We start from the raw sequence: 22736 nt of genomic DNA on the forward strand, positions 1-22736 counted from the left end.
TATAATCCCAATCCTTTGGAGATTACAGAAAACTATCATTTTCAAACAAGGAGTCAGCTGCCCAATGAGGGCATTGGGGAATTAATTGTGAATTAACAGCTTTTTCAAGGCTATTGTAATTTTGGAGAATTTCAAGTGAGAGTGTTATGTGGCAGATTTGTTTGCGGCTTAATGCGGCACATTTGCAGTAAATTGATGACACTGCCAAAAGTTGACTTTTGACATAGCTTGTCAAACAGCATTATTCATGGGCATGGCAGGGTGTGATTCAACAGAAGAAAGAGTTGTTAGTTGTCTGAAGTAAATAAGCTGTAGATCAGTAAGCAGAAGGCCCCAACAACAGCAACTGGTGCTGATCATGCGGGTGTTATGAATAAAGGAACGGAAGGTGGTCATCAGGCTAGTCAGGGTGGTACAACATTGGCCTAAGCATCGGTAACAGGACAACAGGAGGCAAAAAAATAGCAATTTGTGTATGCACATGCTACAGTTGCAAGAAGAAAGGTCAGCTTGCTAAGGCATATCACAGTGAGGTCAATAAAGTAAACACTAGCAGGAGGAAACATCAGTTGTTGCATAGGGTTGTCGAACAGCAATAGGTTGCTGTGGGCTCGCTGGGAGATCCATATGATCAGAATCACAAGAATGTCCCTTGGAAAGTCACAGGGCATTATGGTCCAAGTAGCATTGGATGGAGCTCCGGTAAACATGGAGGTCGACACAGGTGCATCAGTTAGCATGATTTCTGAATTGTTGTATCATGAAAAGTTGAGTCAACATCAGCTGGAAAAATGCAAGTATAGTTTTGCAGTTATGGAGGAAAGAAAATCCCCATAATTGGAAGTGTATCTGTTCCAGTCATAGATAATGAGCAATTTACAAAATTGCCTATCATTGTAGTGAAAGGTGACAAACCAGCCTTGTAAAGAAGAAATTGGTTAGTTGCATGCAAGTTAAACTGGAGCAAATTTTTTCATTTTGAAGTGAAATTCAGAGTGCAAGACGACGGGGCCAACAAGGTGTTTACTGAAACCAGCAAGCCGAATTGATGGTACAAAGCTAATAAGAGTTCAAAGGAACGCAAGACCAGTTTCATTGTGAGATCATATCCATACCCTACGGCCTAAAGAGAAGGTTCTGCAAGAGCTGAAAAGGCTTGAGGCTGAGAACATTATCTCTTAGGTAGAGCTGAGTAATTAGGATACTCCCACAGTGGAAGTACTAAAGTCAGATGGTAGTGTAAAAGTATGTGGTGATTATAAGGTAACTCAAAAAAATAAATCTGGTACTGGAATGTAAACCACCTGATACTTTACCAAATGTGGAGGATCTGCTCACAATGTTGACAGGAGGCCAAATTTTTTTTCAAAGTTAGATCTGAAAAATGCCTATCTGAAACTTGAGTTAGACGATAAATCCAAATCATATTTGACTATCAATACGCACATAGGTCTATTTCAAATTCATAGGCTGCCATTTGGTGTTTCTTCGGTCCCCATTATTTTCCAAGGGATGATGAACCAAATTTTGCAAGGAATTGAAGTTGTAGTGTGCTCTTTGAATGACATACTTATTTTAGCTCTGAACAGGTAAACCCATGATGACAGTCTGAAAGAGGTGCTCTAATGTTTGGAAGAACATAGGTGTTCAGGTGAAGGCACACATTGTGAAATGTTTCAAAATTGTACATAAGAGTATTTTGGTCACAGGGTAGACAAGGATGGGTTACATACTACCAAGGGTAGTGCTCAAGCAATTCAAATGTGCCACACTCAAAACATTTCTGAGCTCAGATCTTTATTGGGCCTAGTGAATTATTACAATGAATTCACACCAAATTTGGCAACATTACTTTATCCATTGAATGAACTCTTGAGAAAGGGTACTCATGGAATTGGATGAAGGAGTGTGACAAGGCATTCAATTTGTGTAAAAGTCAACTTATAGAGGAAACAATGCATATACAGTATGATGTGTCCAAAGATATAAAGCTAGCATGTGATGCCTCTCCATAGAGTGGGTGCTGTGATCTCTCGTGTTGGATAGTGGTGATGAGACACCGATTGCATGCCCTCATAATTTCAGTGCCAGTAAATGAAAATATGCTCAGATAGAACATGAAGCACTGTTCTTGATTTTTAGAATAAGAAGGTTTCATAAGTACTTGTATATTCATAATTTCATGATCGTAGCAGACCATAAGTCTCTCAATCCAAAGTCTTTAGTACCTGCTTTAGCTGCAGCCCAAATGCAGAGATCAGCTTTGATTTTGTCTGCTTATAAGTACAACATTAAAACAGATGATCGGAAGATCATTGTAATGCTGATGCGACATCTAGATTACAATCTCCATCAGAGGTAGAGCCCAACAGGAAAGAGGCATTTTTCTTTTCAAACCTAGGTGAGTTGCTAGTCACAGCAGATGACATTGGTAGAACAACTCGTCGGGACTATGTATTAGCACGGGTGGACAACTATACTGCAAATGGGTGGCCAACTCAGATACTGGATTTAGAAATCAGGCCATTTTTAATGTGTACGAGTTGTCAGTTGATAAAGGTTGTGTCATGTGGGAGCCAGAGCTGTAATCCCTGAGAAGTACAGAACGCAGAGACTGTGTGATCTTTGTGATCAATACGCAGGGGTGTGTTTGACAAAGGCTTTAGCAAGGAACTAGCTTTAGTGGCCAGTGCTAGATAAGCATATAGAACACACAGTGAAACAGTGTACAGTACATCAAGCAGTAGAAAAGAAACTGCCCTTGGTATCTTTGGTACCTGGAAATGGCCAGCAACAGTGTAGCAGAAGCTGTACATGGATTTTGCAGAATTAGAAGGGCAACAGCCATTCATTGTCATAGATAGCCATTCTAAGTGGGTTGAGAGGTTTCTGATGAATATAACTAGCAAAACTTTGGGTAATTTGCGTAGTTTGTTTGCTGCTTATGGGTTCCTAGAGGAAATTGTGTCTGACAATGGACCTCAGTTTTGTTCAAGAGTTTACACAATTCACAAGAATGAATGGTGTAAAACACACTACGGTGCCATCGTGTCATCCTGCTTCCAATGGAGCAGCAGATCTCATAGTACAAATTGTTAAGCGTGCTCTTGTCAAGCAAATGCTAGATACAAATCTGAATAAACAAGTTTTCACTTGATCACAGATTGGCGAACTTTCTGCTTACCTATTGTAAAATGCTACTATTGGTAGAATGCCAGCTGAATTGTTTCTTAGAAGACAGCCCAGAATGAGGTTTTCACTACTGAAGCCATATTTAGTACAGTTAGAAGAGAAATAAGTAAGAAGGTCATGACAGGGAACAGTGAGAGAAAGAAGTCTGAAGTTGAACCAGGAGGTGAGAATGAATAATCATCAGCAAAAGCAATTGTAGTGGCTACCAAGAAGAATCTTGAAAAATGTGGTCAAGGTGTTTGATAGTGGGAAAGTTAGGTTTGTACATACAGATCATGGTTTACTTTCAGAGGTTCACAAAAAAGAAAGAAGTTGGAAAGAATGAAATGAGTCTGATATATCAGATAGTTTTTGGATATGAGTCAAGTACCAATAGTTACTCCAACACAAGTCGTGCCAGAAACCAGTTCTGATCCAAGTCAGAGTCAGACAGACATGTCTGAATAAGTGGAAATTTCAATTGTAGGTCAAGGTCAAAATCAACCTTTGTTGGAGAAAACTTCTCATACTCAGTCCAAGATGTGTCAATGCATTTTCACACAAGTTCTGAAAGTTTGTTTCAGGAAAGGAGGTATCCTCTAATAATAAGGAATCCAATGGTTCAGCCTGATTTGTTTGAAAAAAGAGACAAATGAAACAGTTATACACTGAAATTGTCATATTTCACACCAATTGTATATAAGTTTCATTAAGGGAGGAGTCTAATAGCACCATCTTGTGACCATTGTGTGTATTCAAGCGCAGAAAAATCCAGAATAGACCAGTCTCCTCTACCAAACTCCATGCTGTGCACAAATTATTTTGTTGGGAAAGATATGACACCTTGCAAGGGAAAGAGAGAAACCTACAAGAGTATTGTGTTCACTGGTCGATTGAAAGCATTTGCTGAGGGTGACTGTGAGAAATAGCATTACATAAGGTTGAATGGGAGTATCAGTGATGGATGGATAGGTGGGAATTTAAGTAGGTACAATAAAATAAGAGAAGGATGGTTGCACTTGCAAAGTAGATTGGTGTGATGAGTGATGTGCTGGAGCAGGCTCGAGGCTTGAGAAGATACAATGAAGGTGATTGGATGTGGCTGAATAAGGCACTGTACTTATCTTTTCTGCCCTATTAGGTCATTAAGGAGTTTTCTGGCTTGAATCTAGGAGCGTGGCATGATACATCATTAAACATTTTTCTGCATTGAAACCAGGATGGTAGCATCACGCTCCTGACCTCCTGGGGAACCTCCAACCGCACCTTCTTTGTGCCACCTGAACACTTCTACCTCCATTTTGGTCAGGAAAAACATCTCGCTAGGGAGGTGTCACTAGGGTGGGGCGCAGCCTTTCCGAATCTCAATTCCATACCAGCAGATCTGTAGTTCTCCATCCCAACTCCAAACTTCAACTTGGATGTAAGGAGTGCCACATTAAATACTAGAGTTGAAATTGTCTACTCCACCACATCATCCCTCACCCCGATTTACTTTGCAGATGCAAACATCTCTCTTTCTATGCACTTACTCACATACCTAGTTGACTATGCCCCACTAACACCCACACTCATCCTCATGTAATAACATGCCTATCTCTTGTAGTCAGCTTTATTATAACCCACAATATAGACAGAACAAGGGTTAAGAATGTAGAGTTTTGGTTTCAGTTTAGGGGAATTGGGGGTTGGTTACTTTTGGTTAGGTTTAGTATGTGTGTGGGTGTTTATAAACAATGCTTGCACTTTTGACCCAGCTGAGAGGCTTTTAGAAGCAAGAAAGCCCTAAGATTGCTGTGGAGAAAATTGCTGAGGGTAGAGCTATGCTCAAAAAGGAAAACTGGTGGATTGTGATTATTTTTTTTAAAAATAAGTAAATGTAAGAGAAGCTGACCAGAAGGCTGCAGACATCCAGTCTATTGTTTAACCAGAGAACTCAGTCCTGTATGTTTAGAGAGGAAAAGAAAGAGTTCTAGGGAATTGGGTAGGTCTATGTAGCTCTGCAAAGAGAAGTCAAGCTAAAGGATAGATGCCAAAGGTGTGTGTACATGTGTCTTGTGGGTCATGGCATGTGACTGTCAGCAATGCCTATACTTGGACGAGGTCGTCGTATGGTGGGGATATACCATACCATAGACTTAAGCTATGACCTGTGCAGCCAGACCAAGAGGAAAAAAGGAACTGCCTTCCAGACTATGAGTATGTTTAAAAGCCTATGAAAATAAAAGCCACAGTAAAATGATTAAGGTGGGCTAAATCTGTCGAAATGAGTTTAAGGTTAAAGCTCATTCTGCTTAGAATCATTATCTTATTTGCTCAGTGTACCTCTTTCTAAAAACTCATTCATGGGATGTGGCCATCGCTGGCTAGGGCAGCATTTAATGACCATCCCTAATTGCCCTTGAGGAGGTGGTGGTGAGCTGCCTTCTTGAACCGCTACAGTCCATGTGGTGTAAATACACCCGCAGTGCTGTTAGTTAAGGAGTTCCAGGATTTTGACCTAGCAACAGTGAAGAAACGGCAATGTATTTCCAAGTCAGGCTGGTGAGTGGAGGGGAACCTCCAGGTAGCGGTATTCCCATGTGTCAGCTGCCCTTGTCCTTCTAGATGGCAGTGGTCGTGGGTTTAGAAGGAGCTGCTTAAGGAGTTCCTGCAGTGCATCATGTAGAAGGTACACAGGGCTGCCATTGTGTGCAGTGGTGGAAGGAGTGAATGTTTGCGGATGGGGTGCCAATCAAGCAAGGTGCTTTGTCCTGGATGGTGTGAAGCTTCTTGAGTGTTATTGAAGCTGCACTCATCCAGGCAAATGGGGAGTATTCCATCACACTTCCAATTTGTGCCTTGTAGATGGTGGACAGGCTTTGGGGAGTCAGGAGTTGAGTTATTCACTGCAAGATTCCTAGCCTCTGACCTGCTCTTGTAGCTACAGTATTTATATGGCTAGTCCAGTTCAGTTTCTGGTCAATGGTAACCCCCAGGATGTTGATAGTTAGGGATTCAGTGATGGTAATGCCATCATTGAATGTCAAGGGGCGATTGTTAGATTCTCTCTTGTTGGAGATGGTCATTGCCTGGAACTTGTGGGGCGCAAAGGTTACTTGCCACTTGTCAGCCCAAGCCTGGATATTGTCCAGGTCTTGCTTCCTTTGGACATGAACTGCTTCACCTATTTAGTTATTATTGCTTATGTTTGTTTTGTTCAAATTTGTATAGTAAAGATTCCTTTGGTGTTAATTTTGGAGTCCAGTCGCTTATTTCCTTACCCTGGGTCCTTCCACATATTATATTCTTTATATTCCTAATAAGTATCTGGCTTATCCAGTATTCTCATAACTGGGATCATAAAGTGGAGGCTCTGGTGGGATCTGTAGACAATCCATATGGATTCCTTAATCCTGTCAAGAATTGGGTTTAAATGGGATCATTGAATCGATAGAGGAAGCCAAGTAAGTGGAGATGTGGTGGAATTAAGCGAATAAGATTTCTTGGTGAATTTTGCTTTACTTATTGAACAGCAGAATGGCTTTGTCAGTTGCTAAGACTTTTCTGGCAAGGGAAGCTCTGTCCCTGAGTGATTTGCAAAAAAATAACCAAAGCTAAGTTAATAGCATTAGCAGAGATGTCAGAGCTCGAATTAAAAGTAGGGGCTAAGAAAGCTGATAACTAAGATCAGTTTTTGGAATTGGAAGGAGAAGTTAATCCAGATAGCAATTCAATTGAGTTAGCTAGAATTCAGTTGCAGATGAAGCAGCTTGAACTTGAAAAAGAGGAAAAAGAGCGAAAGAAATAGAAATGCGAAAGCTTGAGCTTGAATTTCAAAGAGAGAAAGAAATTAGACAATATGAACTGGCTAGAGAAAAGCTTAGGTTATGGGGTGAAAGGAAATCCAGTAGTTCGGATGAGGAATTGAGTCCCACTCTGGGCTTTGATATAACAGAGTCTTGACATAGTGTCTAAATTAACCGAATATGGAGTTGAGAGATATTTTATCTCATTTGAAAAGGTGGCTACATAGCTGATGTGGCCAAAGGACACATGAACTTAATTTTGTAAAACATTTTGGTCAGATGGCCATGGATGTGTATTCTTGCCTTTTGGAAGAACAATCCTCAGATTATGAGGTAGTTAAAATTGCAGCACTCAATGCCTACAAGCTTGTCCCTGAAGCGCATCAATTGAAAACTGACTTTAAAGAAAAGACTGAATGAAATGTTTGTAGAATTTGCTAGGGAGAGAGAAATGCTGTTTGAAAGGTGGTTTTGATTAATCAAGTTAGAGCAAAATTTTGAGCATAAGAGAGATAATAATACTGGAAGAATTTTGAAACAGCATTCCAATAGCTATGAGGTCACACCTGGAAGACCGTAGGGTTTCTAAGGTGCGGGCAACAGTGATTCTGGCAAATGGGTATGATTTTACAAATTGGCAGCTAGGGGGCAGTTGATCTCCATTTGTAAACCCACCGGGAAGCTGGACAAATTTTAAAAATGATAAAGGGAGAAGTGTTGATTTTAAGGAAAGGACAAATCATGTGGGTCATGTTAACAAAAGCGATAATTTGGAATCCAGAAGAGAAGTAAATAAAGTAATATGTTTCCATTGTAATAAACCTGGACATGCCAAACAGCTTGTTGGAAGCTAAGAAGTAAATCAGTTGCAGTGGTAGGATGCCTAAGGAGTCTTCAGAAAAGACTGGTTTAGAGAAAGGATTGAGTGATAAAACAGTGGCAACAGTACAAGTGCAAAGTGAGTTCTTAGACTCTACCAAAGCAGTGGCAGGACTCCTCAAGATAGTCAGGTGGAATCTTCACTGAGTACAGATGCTGGGAAACAAGTTACAGAAGGTTATAAAGATTTCATTTCATGGGGAGAGATATCCCCTTATTCTTCCAATGAAGTAGGTAAGCAAATGGGATACTGCAGCAGTTCAGTCACTGATGGCACCTGTGATACAATTTGTCTTCCAGATGGGATGATGAAAGAGAAAATATTAATTGGGGGATATTCATGGAAGTTACAAATCTGTTCCACTGTACCAAGTTAAACTGAGGAGTGATTAAGTGAATGGGGATGTTACTGTTGGAGTGGTTCCTAGTTTGCCTATCAAAGGGATAGATTTTATACTGGGAAATGATCTGGCTGGTTCAAGAGCTCTGGCTTCTCAGAGAGTGCTGGAAGAACCAGTGGAGGTGAGAGAAACTGAGATGTTGCAGGAGAAACATCCTGGATTGTTTCCAGACTGGTAACTAGGTCTCAGCTCGTAAGATTAGTCCTCCTTGGAAAATGAGGATGGTTCAGAGTTTCAGTTATCTGGGACTATTCTGGAGAAGTGAAAAGGAAGGCACTGAAAGTGATGGGGCTGACATGTTTTGTCAAAATAGGAAATGCTGTACCTATTAACCAACATCCTTACAGGCTTAACCCTAAGAAATTGGCTCACGTAAGGGAATAACAATTATAATATTGAACCAGGTCAGTGTAGCAGGAGTTCACCAGTGGTGATGTGCCAAAACCAGATGGATTACAACAACTTTGCACTGGTGGAACAGGTTCCACTAACAGATCATGCTAAGGAAATATATGCATTTGTCACCCCTGACAGACTGTGTCAATGTAAAGTTATGCCATTTGGAATAAGGAATACATTGTTCCTTAGCCTCTGAAATGTAGGCAAAGTAACTGGGCAACTATGTTGTATATATTGATGATTTGGTGATCTACAGTAAAACTTGGGAGGAATGTGTGGAAAATCTGAGTGCACTGTTTGACCAGTTGCAAAAAGCTAATTTAGTGAGAAATCTGGCAAGAAGTGAATTTGCCAAAGCTAAAGTCACTTATTTGGGGCACATTATGGGACAAGGCCAAATATCATCCAAAGAAGCTAAAATGGAAGCAATTCTGGACTTTCATGTTCCTAGAAACAGTAAATTCTACGGTTTCTAGGAATGAGTGGATTTTATCAGAAATTTGTTCCAAATTTCTGTACCGATTTGCTCCCCTGACAACCTTGATAAAGAAAGACAAGAAATTCAACTGTACAGAGTCTTGTCAAACTTGAACTTCAAAAGTTCAAGCTTTTGAAGGCTTGAATGCCATATTAACAAATGAACTTGACGTGGCTAATAGAAAGACAAAGCTAAAGGCTCTGTATCTGAATGCACGTAGCATTCAGGACAAAGTTAATGAATTGATAGCGCTCATTGAAATAAATAAACATGAACTGAAAGCCATGCGCAGACGTGGCTGCAAGATGACAAGGATTGGGTCCTGAATATTGAGGGGTATCTGACATACAAACATACAAGAATAGGAAGCTAGGTAAAGGTGATGGGGTAGCACTGTTAACCAAGGATGACATTGGTGCAATAGTTAGAGATGACCTTGGTTCAGGAGATCAGGATGTAGAATCGGTTTGGATGGAGATGAGGAATAGTAAGGGAAAGAGGTCACTAGTGGGCATGGTCTACAGGACCCCTAACAGTAACCACAATGTAAGACACAGTATACAAGAAACATCGGGTGCTTCTGATAAAGGGACTGCAATAATCATAGGTGACTTTAATCTACATATAAACTGGAAAAATCAGATTGGCAGTAGTAATCTGGTTGAGGAGTTCATAGAATGTTTTCGGATTTTTTTTAGAGCAGCATGTTCTGGAACCAACCAGACAGCAGTTATATTAGTCTTGGTATGGTGTAATGTGATAGGATTAGTTAATGACCTCAGGGTAAAGGCACCACTAGGTAACAGTGACCACAATATGAGTGAATTTTATATCCAGTATGAATGCGAGAAGAGTGGGTGTAAGACGAGTATTTTAAACTTAAATAAGAGCAACTATGTAGGCATGAAAGCTGAGCGAACTGAAGTTAACTGGGATAGATCAATACAGAAGCAGTGGCAGACATTTAAGGAGATATTTCAGAATACTCAGTAAGTGTATTCCCACTAAAATGAAAAATATTAAAAGGAGAACCCACCACCCATGGTAAACTAAAGGAGTTAGGGAAAGCATCAAACTTAAGGAAAAGCACATAACTGTGCAAAGATGAGTGACAGGTCAAACGATTGGTCAGAATATAAAGAACAGCAGAGAATGACTAAAAGATTAATCAGGAGAAAGGAATTAGAGTATCAGAGGAAGCTAGCTAGAAATGTGAAAATGGATAGCACGAGTTTCTACAGGTATTTAAACAGGAAAAGAGTAAGTAACAAGAGTGTTGGTCCTCTAGAGAATGAGAATGGGAGGTTAATAGTAGATTAGGAAATGGCGGATGAAATGAACAAATATTTTGCTTCTGTCTTCACTCTGGAGGATACAAAAGACATTCCAGCAATAGCTGTAAAGCAGGAGTAGAGGGGAAAGAGGAACTTGGTGAAATTACAATCACTAGGGAAGCAGCACTGAGCAAACTGATGGATCTGCGGTCTGACAAGTCTCCAAGTCCTGATGGGCTTCATCCTAGGGTCTTAAAAGAGGTGGCTAATGAGGTAGTAGATGCATTGGTGTTAATTTTCCAAGATTCTGGAAAGGTTCCATCAGACTTGAAAGTGGCAAATACAGCCCTTCTATTCAAGGGAGTGAGGCAGGAAACTATAGGCCAGTTAGCTTGATGTCTGTCATGGGGAAGAGTTGATCATTAAAGAGGTTATAGCTGGGCACTTAGAAAAACACAAGACAATTGGGAAGATTCAGCATGGTTTTGTGAAAGGGAAATCATTTTTAACAAATTTATTCGAGTCCTTTGAAGGAGTAACATGTGCTGTGGATAAAGGGGAACCTGTGAACATACTGTGCTTGGATTTCCAGATGGCATTTGATAAGGTGCCACATCAAAGGTTACTGCAGAAAATAAAAGCTCAGCGTAGGGAGTAACATATGAGCCCCAACAGAAGATTGGCTGGCTGGCAGAAAACAGAGATTTTGCAAAAATGGGTCTTTGTCTGATTAGCAGTATGTGACAAGTGGAGTCCCGCAGGGGTCTGTGCTGGGGCCTCAGCTTTTCACAATTTACATCAATGATTTAGATGAGGGGAGCGAATGCATGGCAGCTAAATTTGCAGACGACACAAAGGTTGGTAAGAAAGTTTGTTGTGAAGACAACATAAGGAGTTTGCAAACGGATATAGATAAGTTGAGCGAGTGGGCCAAAATCTGGCAGATGGAGTATAATGCGAGAAAATGTGAAGATGTTCACTTTGACAGGAAGAATAAAAAAGCAGAGTATTACTTAAACAGAGAATGACTACAGAATTCCGAGGTGCAGAGGGATCTAAGTGTTCTCTTGCATGAGTCACAAAAAGTTAGTATGCAGGTACAGTATGTAATCAAGAAGGCTAATGGAATGCTATCCTTCATTACGAGAGGAGGTGAACTTAAAAGTAAGGATGTACCGAATGCCGTGTGCATTCTTGTTATTTAAGGATGGATGTAAATGCAGTGGAGACGGTTCAGAGGAGGTTTACCAGATTAATACCTGGAATCACCGGGTTGACTTATGAGGTAAGGTTGACAGGCTGGGCTTGTTTCCACTGGAGTTTAGAAAAGTGAGGGTGACTTGATTAAAATATATAAGATCCCAAATGGTTTTGACAAGGTGGACATGGAAAGGATGTTTCCTCACATGGGTGAATCCAGAACGATTGGGCACTGTTTTAAAATTAGAGGTCGTCCTTATAGGACAGAGATAAGGAGAATTTTTTTCTCTGTGAGGGTTGTGAGACTTTGGAACTCTCTGCCTCAAAAGGCAATGGAAGCGGGGTCATTGAATATTTTTAAGGCAGAGGTAGACAGATTCTTGTTAAGCATGGGAATCAAAGGGTATCGGGGCAGATGAGAATGTAGAACTTGAAACACAAATAGACTAGCTATCATCTTACTGAACGGCGAAGCAGGCTCGAGGGGCCGAATGGCCTAATTCTGCTATTTCATATGTTCGTAAACTACAATAAGCCTTTCAAAATGGCTATTGATACCAATGATGTAGGAGTAGGAGCAGTGTTGTTACAAGAGGACGATGCTGGAATTGAGTTTCTCAAGAAAACTTAGCTCGTACCAATGGAAATACTCCACAGTTAAGAAGGAAACACTAAGACTGGTCTTGGTCCTTCAACAATTTTAAATATATGTTTCAAGTAATCAAGGAGAGATACTAGTTTACACAGAAAATAATCCTTAGCGTTTTTGTAGAAGTTCCACACTAAGAACCTTCGGCTATTTCATTGGAGTCTGATGTTACAACCTTACAACTTAAAAGATTATTCATAGTACGGGGGAAAAAAATCACTGCAGATGCTCTATTACGGATTTGACTGTTTACATGATTCACTCTGGGGACACTGACTTTGTAGAATTCGTTTATACACCACAAGTCTGGAAGAATCTTTTACCTGTATTTCAATGTACAATGAAGAGAATGTTAGTGTATAAGATATATGGAAAGATAAGAATAAGGTATATGCAAAGATAAGAATTAAGAGAGATAGCATGATAAGGTATGTTATTTGGTTTGTAATTGAAAAGGCCTCAATTTCAGATACAATTTCATTTTTTTTCTGGGGAGATGTTATAGCTGTCCATATCCTGGGTTATATTAAGGGTTAAGAATGTAGTGTTTTGATTTCAGTTTAAGACAAATTGGTTATTTTCCGTTTGGTTTTGTATGCCTGTGTTTACAAACAATGCTTGAACTTTTGACCCAGCCAATAAGTTTTTAGAAACAAGAGGTTGTTATAGAGAAAATTGCTGAGGGTGGAGCTATGCTCTCAAAGGTAAACTGGCAGGTTTTATAGTTTTTTTTAGAAAATAAGGAAGCGTAAGAGAAGCTGACCGGGAGGCTGCAGGCATCTAGTCTGTTGTGTTTAACCAGAGAACTCAGTTCTGTATGTTAGAGAGGAAAAGAAGGAGTTCTAGAGAATTGGGTTGGTGCAAGTAGCACTGTAAAGAGAGAAGTCCAGCTACGAAATAGATGCCAAGGGAGTGTCTATATGTGTCTAGTGGGTCATGGCATGTGACCATCGGTGCTGCTTATACTTGGACAAGGAGGTTGTATTGAGATATATCATAGAATTGAGCTGTGACCTGTGCAGCCAGACCCAGAGGAAAAAAGGAATTGCCTTTCAGAGTATGAATATAGCTGATCAATGTGAAAGCCACAGTAAAAAGATTAAGATGGATTAAATCTGTCGGATTGAGTAGATGCTCATACTATTTACAATCATTATCTTATTTGCTCAATGTACCTGTTTAGTCATTATTGTCTGTGTTTGTCTTGTTCAAGTTTATATAATAAATTCTTTTGGTGTTCAATTTAATCTTGGAGTCCTGCCACTTATTTCCTTACCGTTGGTTCTTCCATGCATTACATTCTTTAAATTATTATGCTCTTTCCAGTATTCTCATAACCGTATTTAACAAATGTTCCCAATCCATTGGTGAACACTGCTTTCTCATGCACATTGTCAACAAGCCTTATGATGTTAATTGGTTATGAAACCCAGAAGTTAAACGATGATTAGGTGGCTCTGTTAAAAAGCCACTGACATACGCACTGCATTTATTTCCCACATGCTATCAGCATCCCCTTTCCAGTGGGTCTGCGAATTAAAATCCAAAGTGTCTAATCAAATTATTATGACAAAAAGATGGCTACTCTACTGCAGAAAACTGGGTGAATAAATTATGTGAACAATCTGTAGTTCACAAAAACTAAAAGATGTGAAGTAATATAAGAAACATGTGAGTAAATCATTCGAGCAGAAAATCAGATTAGGGGTGTGCGCATTCTTTATAAAAACTCATGGAGCACAAGGAAAAAACTTGCAGGAACTCATTCAACTTGGAAGGTATGACATGGCAGCCATTACTGAGACATGGCTGCAAGATGGTTAGGACTGGGAACTAACAATACAAGATTAAAATATCTACAGGAAAGATGGGGAAAATGATAGAGGAGAAGGAACAGCCTTAGAGATTAACAATGGAATCACTTTCATAAGTGATAACGATATGCCAGTGGCAGTGGAGGCTAAATGGGTAGAATTAAGAAACAGAAAAAGGATTTAATACTACAGTGGGAGTTCTGTTTAAGCCCCTGGTATAGCTGTGAAATGGCAGATTATTTAACGGCAGAAATCCAATGCCATGAAGGCACAATGAGTCTAATGGAGGGTTTTAACTTTCAAATAGATTGAGATAAGCAGACTAGCATGTCAGAAAGGTAGTCAATTTCTTTAGTACGTCTGTAATATTTTTCTGCAGTAATATGTCCTAGAACCAACAAGGAGATATGCCATGTTGGAATTACTTATGAACCAGCTTTAGTTAACAGCTTAATAATGTGTGAATATTTATCCAGTAGCATTCATAATGTGATTAAGTTCATCACAGTGATTAAAAGAAAGTAACACAAGACAGCTATTAAGTCTGTAGATTTAGATAAGGCTGACTTCAATGAGATGAGACAAAGACTGTCTACAGTAAGCTGGGCAAATGTGTTAATTGGTAAAACAACAGGCCTGCATGAAATGTTCAGAAAGAAAGTAATATGACACAGTAGCTGTTTATATGCCTGAGGGGCAAGAGGTCTACTTCCAAAAAACATAGGCAACTAAAGAGACACCATAAAAGTAAAAGGGAAAGCATACAAAAATGCAAAACATAGCACAGATCTTGGCAAACGAGGAGGATTAAAGAGAAAGCTGATAACAGATAAGACACAGGAACAGGAGTAGGCCATTTAGCTCCTCGAGTCTGTTCTGCCATTTGGAGACAGCATGATGTTACAATCTCTGTAGACACCTATAACTTTTAAAAAGAGATTTGAATTTCAAGTTGATAGCTGAAAGAATGAGAACAAAATTTCATGTTTTACAACTTTACTGTGACAAATGACCATACACTATTAATGCAACTATTTTATTTTTTGTAGGCAACTCATACTTTAAATTAGAGGGAAACATTCCCCATTTATACTTATCATACATCTCACTCTCCATGGAATTACAGTCCTTACAACAAACAGTTGCTCCCAGCTTCCAATGGGTTCCTTTATCTCTACTTCATTGAGTAGTATCTTCGAGTTATCATTTCCAAGCATTTTCCTCAGTTTTTGAAGACATTCTTAAATCCACCACCAGCAATAAAGCCTGTTCCGATGATTCTTCTTCCCCTGGCAATGCCAGGATGAATCTCAAGAACCCTTTGATGACTGCAGGATGCGTCTCTTCAACTAGAGACCATCTCCCTCCCAAATCCAACTACGGTAGCTCACAAAGCCAAGCAGTTTCTCCTTTCTGCTGACCACATAGAACTGCTGTCACCCCCTACTCCTGAACCCCCACTTATGGCACCTCCCCATGCCCACGCAGAAGATGCAACACCTGCCCCTTCACCGTCCAAGGGCCCAAACACTCCTTTCAAGTGAAGCAGCACTTCACTTGCATTTCCTCTAACTTAGTCTACTGCATTCATTGCTCCCAATGCGGTCTCCTCTACATTGGAGAGACCAAACGCAAACTGGGCAACCGCTTTGCGGAACACCTGCGGTCTGTCTGCAAGAAAGACCCAAACCTCCCTGTCGCTTGCCATTTTAACACTCCACCCTGCTCTCTTGCCCACATGTCTGTCCTTGGCTTGCTGCATTGTTCCAGTGAAGCCCAAAGCAAACTGGAGGAATAGCACCTCATCTTCCGACCAGGCACTTTACAGCCTTCCGGGCTGAATATTGAATTCAACAACTTTAGATCTTAAACTGCCTCGCCCATCCCCACCCCTATTTCTGTTTCTTCCCCCTCCCTTTTGTTTTTTCCAATAATTTATATAGATTTTTCTTTTCCCACCTATTTCCATTATTTTTAAATCTATAACTATAATACCCTGTCAGTCTTTCCACCCCACCCCCACTAGAGCTGTACTTTGAGTGTCCTGCCATCCATTCTTAATTAGCACATTCTCTTAGATAATATCACCACCTTTAACACCTCCCTGTTCCTTTGTCTGTAACATCTTTTGATTATCTGCTCCTATCACTGCTTGCTTGTCCCTACAGCCACACCCCCCCCTCCCCCGACCTTAAACCAGCTTATATTTCACCCCTCTCCTAACTTCACTCAGTTCTGCTGAAAGGTCATGAGGACTCAAAATGTCAACTCTTTTCTCCGCCGATGCTGCCAGACCCTCTGAGTTTTTCCAGGTAATTCTGTTTTTGTTTTGGATTTCCAGCATCCGCAGTAGTTTTTTGTTTTTAGAACTGCTGACTGTCTGTCTGAGATAATCACTGATTTGTAGAGGAGCTTGTAACCTGACCTCAAAAATGTCTTCCTCTGCCCTCTTCCCCATGGCAATATGAAACACATTAACTATGCATCCAGTTTGAAATGCTAATTGGCTATCCTTGATCCCAACTCCCTTTCATCTTAGAAGTAGATGAACAGTTTACAGCACAATAGCTTACAACATTTGAGACTTTAGGAGACTAAGAATCTGTTCATTGTAAACTCAGTGAATGCTGCCATTGTCTCCAAGTGTAAATACCTTACATCTTCTCAGTAAAACAATCTAAGCCTTTCTGTTCCCTGACAATCAAACCACCCAGGCTCTACTGTCAGACAGACTCCAGAACAGATCACATGACCCTCTTCTTTTACCCTAAACTCAAAGCTACAGTACCAAAATATAATAATTTTATTCTTGAGTTCTCTGTCCAAGAGCAGGTCTGACCCAGAGTGCCACAACCTCTACCACAGGTAGGGCAAGAGACAGGTCCTGAAACTAACCCAGCCCAGAACAGCATCGAACCCAGTGCCGTTGGCACCAATCTGATCCACATTAGCTATTGAGGCAACCAGGCCCTCAAGGAGTCCCTGTTGCTATAGTAACATGCACTTTTACATGCATGTGGAAGCTTGGAGCTATGGATAATAACAGTGGAGGTTCCAACATTCTTTCCATCACATGGCTAACCAGGAATCTCTCCTGCTCATAGCACATGCCCTTGGTGTGTGTTAGAAGTATTATGCGTTGATACTCAACCTGTTCGGCTGCGCTACGAATACATCTTCCTTAGCCATCAAGTCCTGGAGCAGGACATAAACCTGAAAATTCTGGCTCAGAGACAGGGATGCCACCCACTGCACCACAAGACCTCATAATAATCTTATAAACCTCAAAATTGTAACAGGTTGATTGGTGACCAAATCCATGTATGTCTTTGCCCCGTATTCCTTACTATCTTCCATTGACAAAGAATCAATTCCAGATTTAAAATGAACAACTGATCTATCACCAACTGTCAATTGCACAAGAGAATTCTAAACTTCTAACATATTTTGCATATTATTGTTTCCCAATTACACTCCAAAACCTGGCTCTATTTTTCTGACTATGCTCCTTAGTCCTAGACTGCCCAACTACTGGAAGTAGTTTCACTCTATCTTCCCTTTCTGTTCCCCTTAATATCTTGAAAACTTCCAATTAAATCACCTCCTAACCTAAATTACAGAAAATGTAACCCGAGTTTGTGTAATCTCCTCGTATTTTAATCCTTGGAGTCAAGGTATCATTAAGGTAAATCAACCCTGCAACCGCCTCCAAGGCCACTAAATTGTTCCTAACATGTGGCACCCAAAACTGTTCACAGCATTCCAAGTGTGGTGTAACTAGGGCTTTGAATGGCTGAGTTATGACTTCTACTCCCTTGTATTCTACTCCTCTAACCATATTTACATACACTGAATTCCATTTGCCAAGTTTTGCCCAGTTAACCTATCAATACCTCTTTGTAATGTTATACATTGCTTTACAATGCCACCTATCTTTGTGGCATTGGAAAATTTGGATATGTGGAAGCTACATACAAGCTGTTACTAAATAAGGTGAATAGTTGTGGCCCCAACACTTATCCTTGCTGGACACCACCAGTCACATTCTGCCAATTAAAGTCCCTGACATTATCTTTACTTTCTGTTCCCAGCTGCTCAACCAATTGAAAGCTATAAAGACAGAATGAAAATAAACTTGCAAGGGATAGCAAAATCAATGTAAAAGCGTCTACAATTGTAATGTGGGCACCTTGTAAACTGGTAAGTGTTTCTGTCAGTGAAAGTAAGGAAACAGCGGACATGCTGAAAATTCCTTTGCATCAGGATTTACAATGGAGGAAAAGGACAGTTTGCCAGACATCCCATGGAAGCTAATGCTGAATCAGCAGGGATTCACCAACATAAGCAACATGACAGTAATGAAGAAAATAATGGTACTAAAGACTGATAAATTCACACCTCCACCTCCAACAACTGCGAGTAGCTCATGAACTTCTTTGTCACTAAGATTGAGACCATCCAATCAGCCAGCTCTGCTATTTCACTCCCTTCCCCTAGCACACCTGGCCAAACTTTCTTTAATGCTCCTCTCCGCCCTTGCCCTGAAGTCACATCGTTGTCTAGTTTCTCTTCAATTGCCCCTCATGCCCTCTCTGAACTCACCTTGTCAATGAGATTGATCTCGTGTTCTGTCAATCCTATTCCTAGTAAACTACTGACCACCCAACTTCCTCTCCTGGCCCCATGTTAGCAGAAATTGTAAACAGTTCTCTTTTCAGGTGTTGTGCTTCTTCCGTCATCACCCTTCTCCTCAAAAAGCAAAATTTGACCCTCATCATCTTTGAAAACTGTCACCCAGACTCCAACCTCCTTTCCTCTCCAAAGTATGCACAAATCCAGTTTCCATCCCTCTCACAGTACCAAAGTAGCTCTTATCAAACAGGACCCTGTGTGATTGTGACTAAGGTAAACTTTTCCTCCTTGTCCTTCTTGACCTGTCTGCAGTCTTTGACACTGTTTGCCATCCTCCCTCAATGCCTCTCCACAGTAATTCAGCTGGCTGGGACTGCTCTCACCTGCTTCCATTCTTATCTAATCATAGCCAAAGAATCACTTGCAATGGCTCGTCTTTGTGCTCCCACACAGTCATTCATCTCTGGGTCCCCTAAGGATTGATTCTTGGCCCACCTATTTCACATCTATATATTGTCCCTCAACAATATCATGCGAAGGTACATGCTCTAAGAACAACCCCAGTTTTTCTCCTGGCAAAAGAATTAGAGAGAAGATGCAATTTTTTTTTAGCCACGACTTGTTTTGTACTGTCTGAAAGGGTGGTGGAAACAGATTCGGCAGTAACTTTTAACAAGAAATTAGGCATATGCTTGAAAAGGAAAAAAAATTGCCAGACTATAGACATGAAAAAGGACTATGGGACTAATTGGATACATTTTTCAAAGGCTGATGGATCAAATGTAATCTTAAAAGGAAGCTATTACATAATATTCAGAAATAAGAAAACTGATGCATACCAGCAATTATAAAAGTATGAACTAACTGAGCAAATCAGTATGATCCTCTGGAATTATTCAAAATTCTATCATGACTGCACTAATTCTTTAGCCTGGATTCGAGAACACGAGTTGTTTAATCCCAAATAGCTTGACACAAGTGTAAAGTTCACTAGAAGGATGTCATGCTGATTTTATGCAATGTTCCAAGTTTGTTGGCATAATTATTCAGAGGTCCATGTGCAGCTTCAGCCTTGTAAAGAAAGGTTCCATAATTGAAGACCAGAAAATCACAAATTCAAGTATATTTAAAGGGATATATAAAGATAGGTATCTTAAAATCAGATCTTTTTTTAAAATTAGATATTTGCAAAATGTCATTCCAAATGGCTGGCAGTCTCTGCCAAGGCTTTTGGGGCAGAAGAGGGAAAAGTGACTGGGAAACAGTCACAAGTTAGTTTTCACTGAATAAAGGAGCAGCCCAGCAAATGACTCCCTTTGAGTCCAGAGATATAGACGTAATAGTGCAAGAGAAAAAAATAATTGTCTAGGATCAGCTATTACAAATTTGAGTCTGCACTACATTTTCTTTTGGATTCAGGATGACTGGCCTACCCTATAGGTGGACTTCCCCCATCTCTTATGAGCAGGTGTTCACTTTTACATCTCATTATCTGGGTATACTTTAGCATGTGCTGGGGTTGTAACAACAAAATCCATTGTTATATGTACTGGATACAATAATCTCAAATCTCTAGGTGCACTTTTCCCATCTTCCAAAAAGAAGTCTGATGAGGACAATAATAAATAAACAGACTGATGTATTTTACAAACAATAAGTGCACAAAATGACATTTTATAATGAATCTCTCCTTACTTCAACATTGTTCTGCAATAATCCTGGCATCACAGAATACAACAAACATTGTCCCCGTTAGTGAGATGAATGCACTTTTCTGGTCACAATATGGAAGCTTCATGGCCAAAAATGTGAACAACGCACAAAGTGCGTGCATGGCTGAAATGATCGATTACTGTCTAACTCGTTCCCATTTACTGGAAAAGATACCCATCTCCATCCAGATGGCTCTCACGTTATGTGCAATCGTGTGGCTGTCAATCCAAGACCCGCCAAGTCTCACTGAGAAGGGCGCATACATTTTGATTTAAAAAGTGCAACTCACTTCAAGCCAATGCAAGCCACTCCGAAGGGTGCCCATCGAACTATTTTACCAAATGGGCTTACTTTAAAAAAAAAACGCTCGTTTACATGCAAAGAAAATCTCAAGCCTCAACACTTGCCCGGTGTCACCAGTCGTGGGTCATCGTCATCTCGAATATAATGCCCTTCAGACTGCAGCAGAGGCAGAACAAGACAACCAGGATGGTGATGGTGTGAACCTCTGGCTCAAGCCCAGGCTGACCCGCATTCGGCCGGCGGCGGCAAAGCGGCCACGTGTTTGGCCAGGTCGCGAGCGCTGCTCCCGCCGAACTGCGGGCTCCTGACAACGCCAATTATTCCAATTCAAAACATTTACCATCGCGTCGAGCTCATCGGGCATTAAAAAAAGTTAGGCATTTCAAGTGAAAGCCCGAAGCTGCAGGCGGTCGAATGGCCAAATTAACAATTCGATCAAAATTAAAAATCGGGGGAAGAAAATAAGGCGCAAAGCCCACAGAATTTCAACCTGGCATGGATTTTTATTTTGTTTTTGACATTTGTTTGTCTTTAATTGCCCCACTTACCCTGCTCCCGCGGTATCCGGATCACGCAGTCAATAATCCCTTTGTACCGTTGGTCGACGCTGATCTGCTTGCTTGACGCTTGCACCTGCAGCAGCAACTTGACCCTCTCGATGGGTGCCACAGTTGTCTTAGAGATAGCAGCGGCGATACCGCCAGCTAGTAGGTCTTTGATAAAGGACGATAAGTCAAAAAGATTCGACCCAGCGGCCATTGCTAACGGCGAATGATATATATATATAAAAAGAAATGTGCTGAGCACGCGGCCAGCACCGTTAACCGGCTTCCGAGCACGAGGGGGGCACAGCCAGCACGTGATCGCGCCGCCGCGCCTGGGAGTGAAGGCTTCAGGCCACGTGACGAGCTCGTTGCCTGTGACGACAACACATACCGCCGACCATGTGACGTCAGTACGTACTTGGCTTTTTTCAGAAAATACTGGACATGCTCAGAACGTCGGGGAGTGTTCTGTGCAGAGAGGGACGATGTTAACGTGCAAAATGTTCCCTGGTGTTCTATCCTCCCCTGCCCTTGTTTTCACCTCTATGCTTGCTTAAAATCGGTTACATTTTACAATTGTGACAAAAGGCTAGAGAGTCCTAGAGGTCTACAGCACAGAAAAAGGCCCGTCAGCCCATCGATCCAGTCAAACAAGTACCAAACTATTCTAATCCCATTTTCCAGCACTGGGCCCATAATAGCCTTGTGTGTCATGGCATCACAAGTGCACATCCAAATACTTCTTAAATGTTATGAGGGTTTCTGCCTCTACCAGCCTTTCAGGCAGTGAGTTCCAGATTCCCATCACCCTCTGGGTGAAAAAAATCTTCCTCACATCCCCTCTAAACCTCCTGCCCCTTACCTTAAAACTATGCCCCCTGGTTATTGATCCTTCCACTAAGGGGAAAAGTTCCTTCCTGTCTACCCTATCTACGCCCCTCATAATTTTATACACCTCAATCATGTCCCCCCTCAATCTCCTCTGCTCCAGGGAAAATAACCCCAGTCTATCCAATCTCCCCTCATAACTAAAACTCTCCAGCCCAGGCAACATCCTGGTAAATCTCCCCTGCATTCTCTCTAGTGCAATCACATCTTTCCTATAATGCGGATTCCAGAACTGCATGCAATACTCAAGCTGCGGCCTAACCAGCATTTTATACGGTTCCAGCATAACCTCCCTGCTCATATTCTATGCCTCGGCTAATAAAGGCAAGTATCCCATATGCCTTCTTAAGCACCTTATCTACCTGTCCCGCTATTTTAAGGGGCCGATGGGCGTGCACACCAAGGTCTCTTTGCTCCTCGGTACTTCCCAGGGTCCTCCCATTCATCTTGTATTCCCGTACCTTATTTGTCCTGCCCAAGTGCATCACCTCACACTTATCCGGATTAGATTCCATTTGCCACTCATCAGCCCATCTGACCAGCCCGTATATATCCTCCTGTAATCTAAGGCTATCTTCCTCACTATTTACCACCCCACCAAT

General features: G+C 41.0%; 1 protein-coding gene across 4 annotated transcripts in view; it reads right to left on the minus strand.

The window, feature by feature from the left end:
• LOC144682278 (ADP/ATP translocase 4-like) overlaps nucleotides 1-21525 on the minus strand; it is a 98457-nt gene extending 76932 nt beyond the window's left edge. For all 4 annotated transcript variants that reach the window (XM_078544784.1, XM_078544923.1, XM_078544863.1 and 1 more), the window contains exon 1: nucleotides 21250-21525. In XM_078544784.1, the coding sequence (XP_078400910.1) occupies nucleotides 21250-21460 (211 nt within the window). In that variant the 5' untranslated portion in view covers nucleotides 21461-21525. The remainder of the gene's footprint in view (nucleotides 1-21249) is intronic.
• Nucleotides 21526-22736: the final 1211 nt, after the last annotated feature.

This window comes from Cetorhinus maximus, chromosome 1, assembly GCF_964194155.1.
Source record: "Cetorhinus maximus chromosome 1, sCetMax3.hap1.1, whole genome shotgun sequence".
Lineage (NCBI taxonomy): Eukaryota > Metazoa > Chordata > Chondrichthyes > Lamniformes > Cetorhinidae > Cetorhinus > Cetorhinus maximus.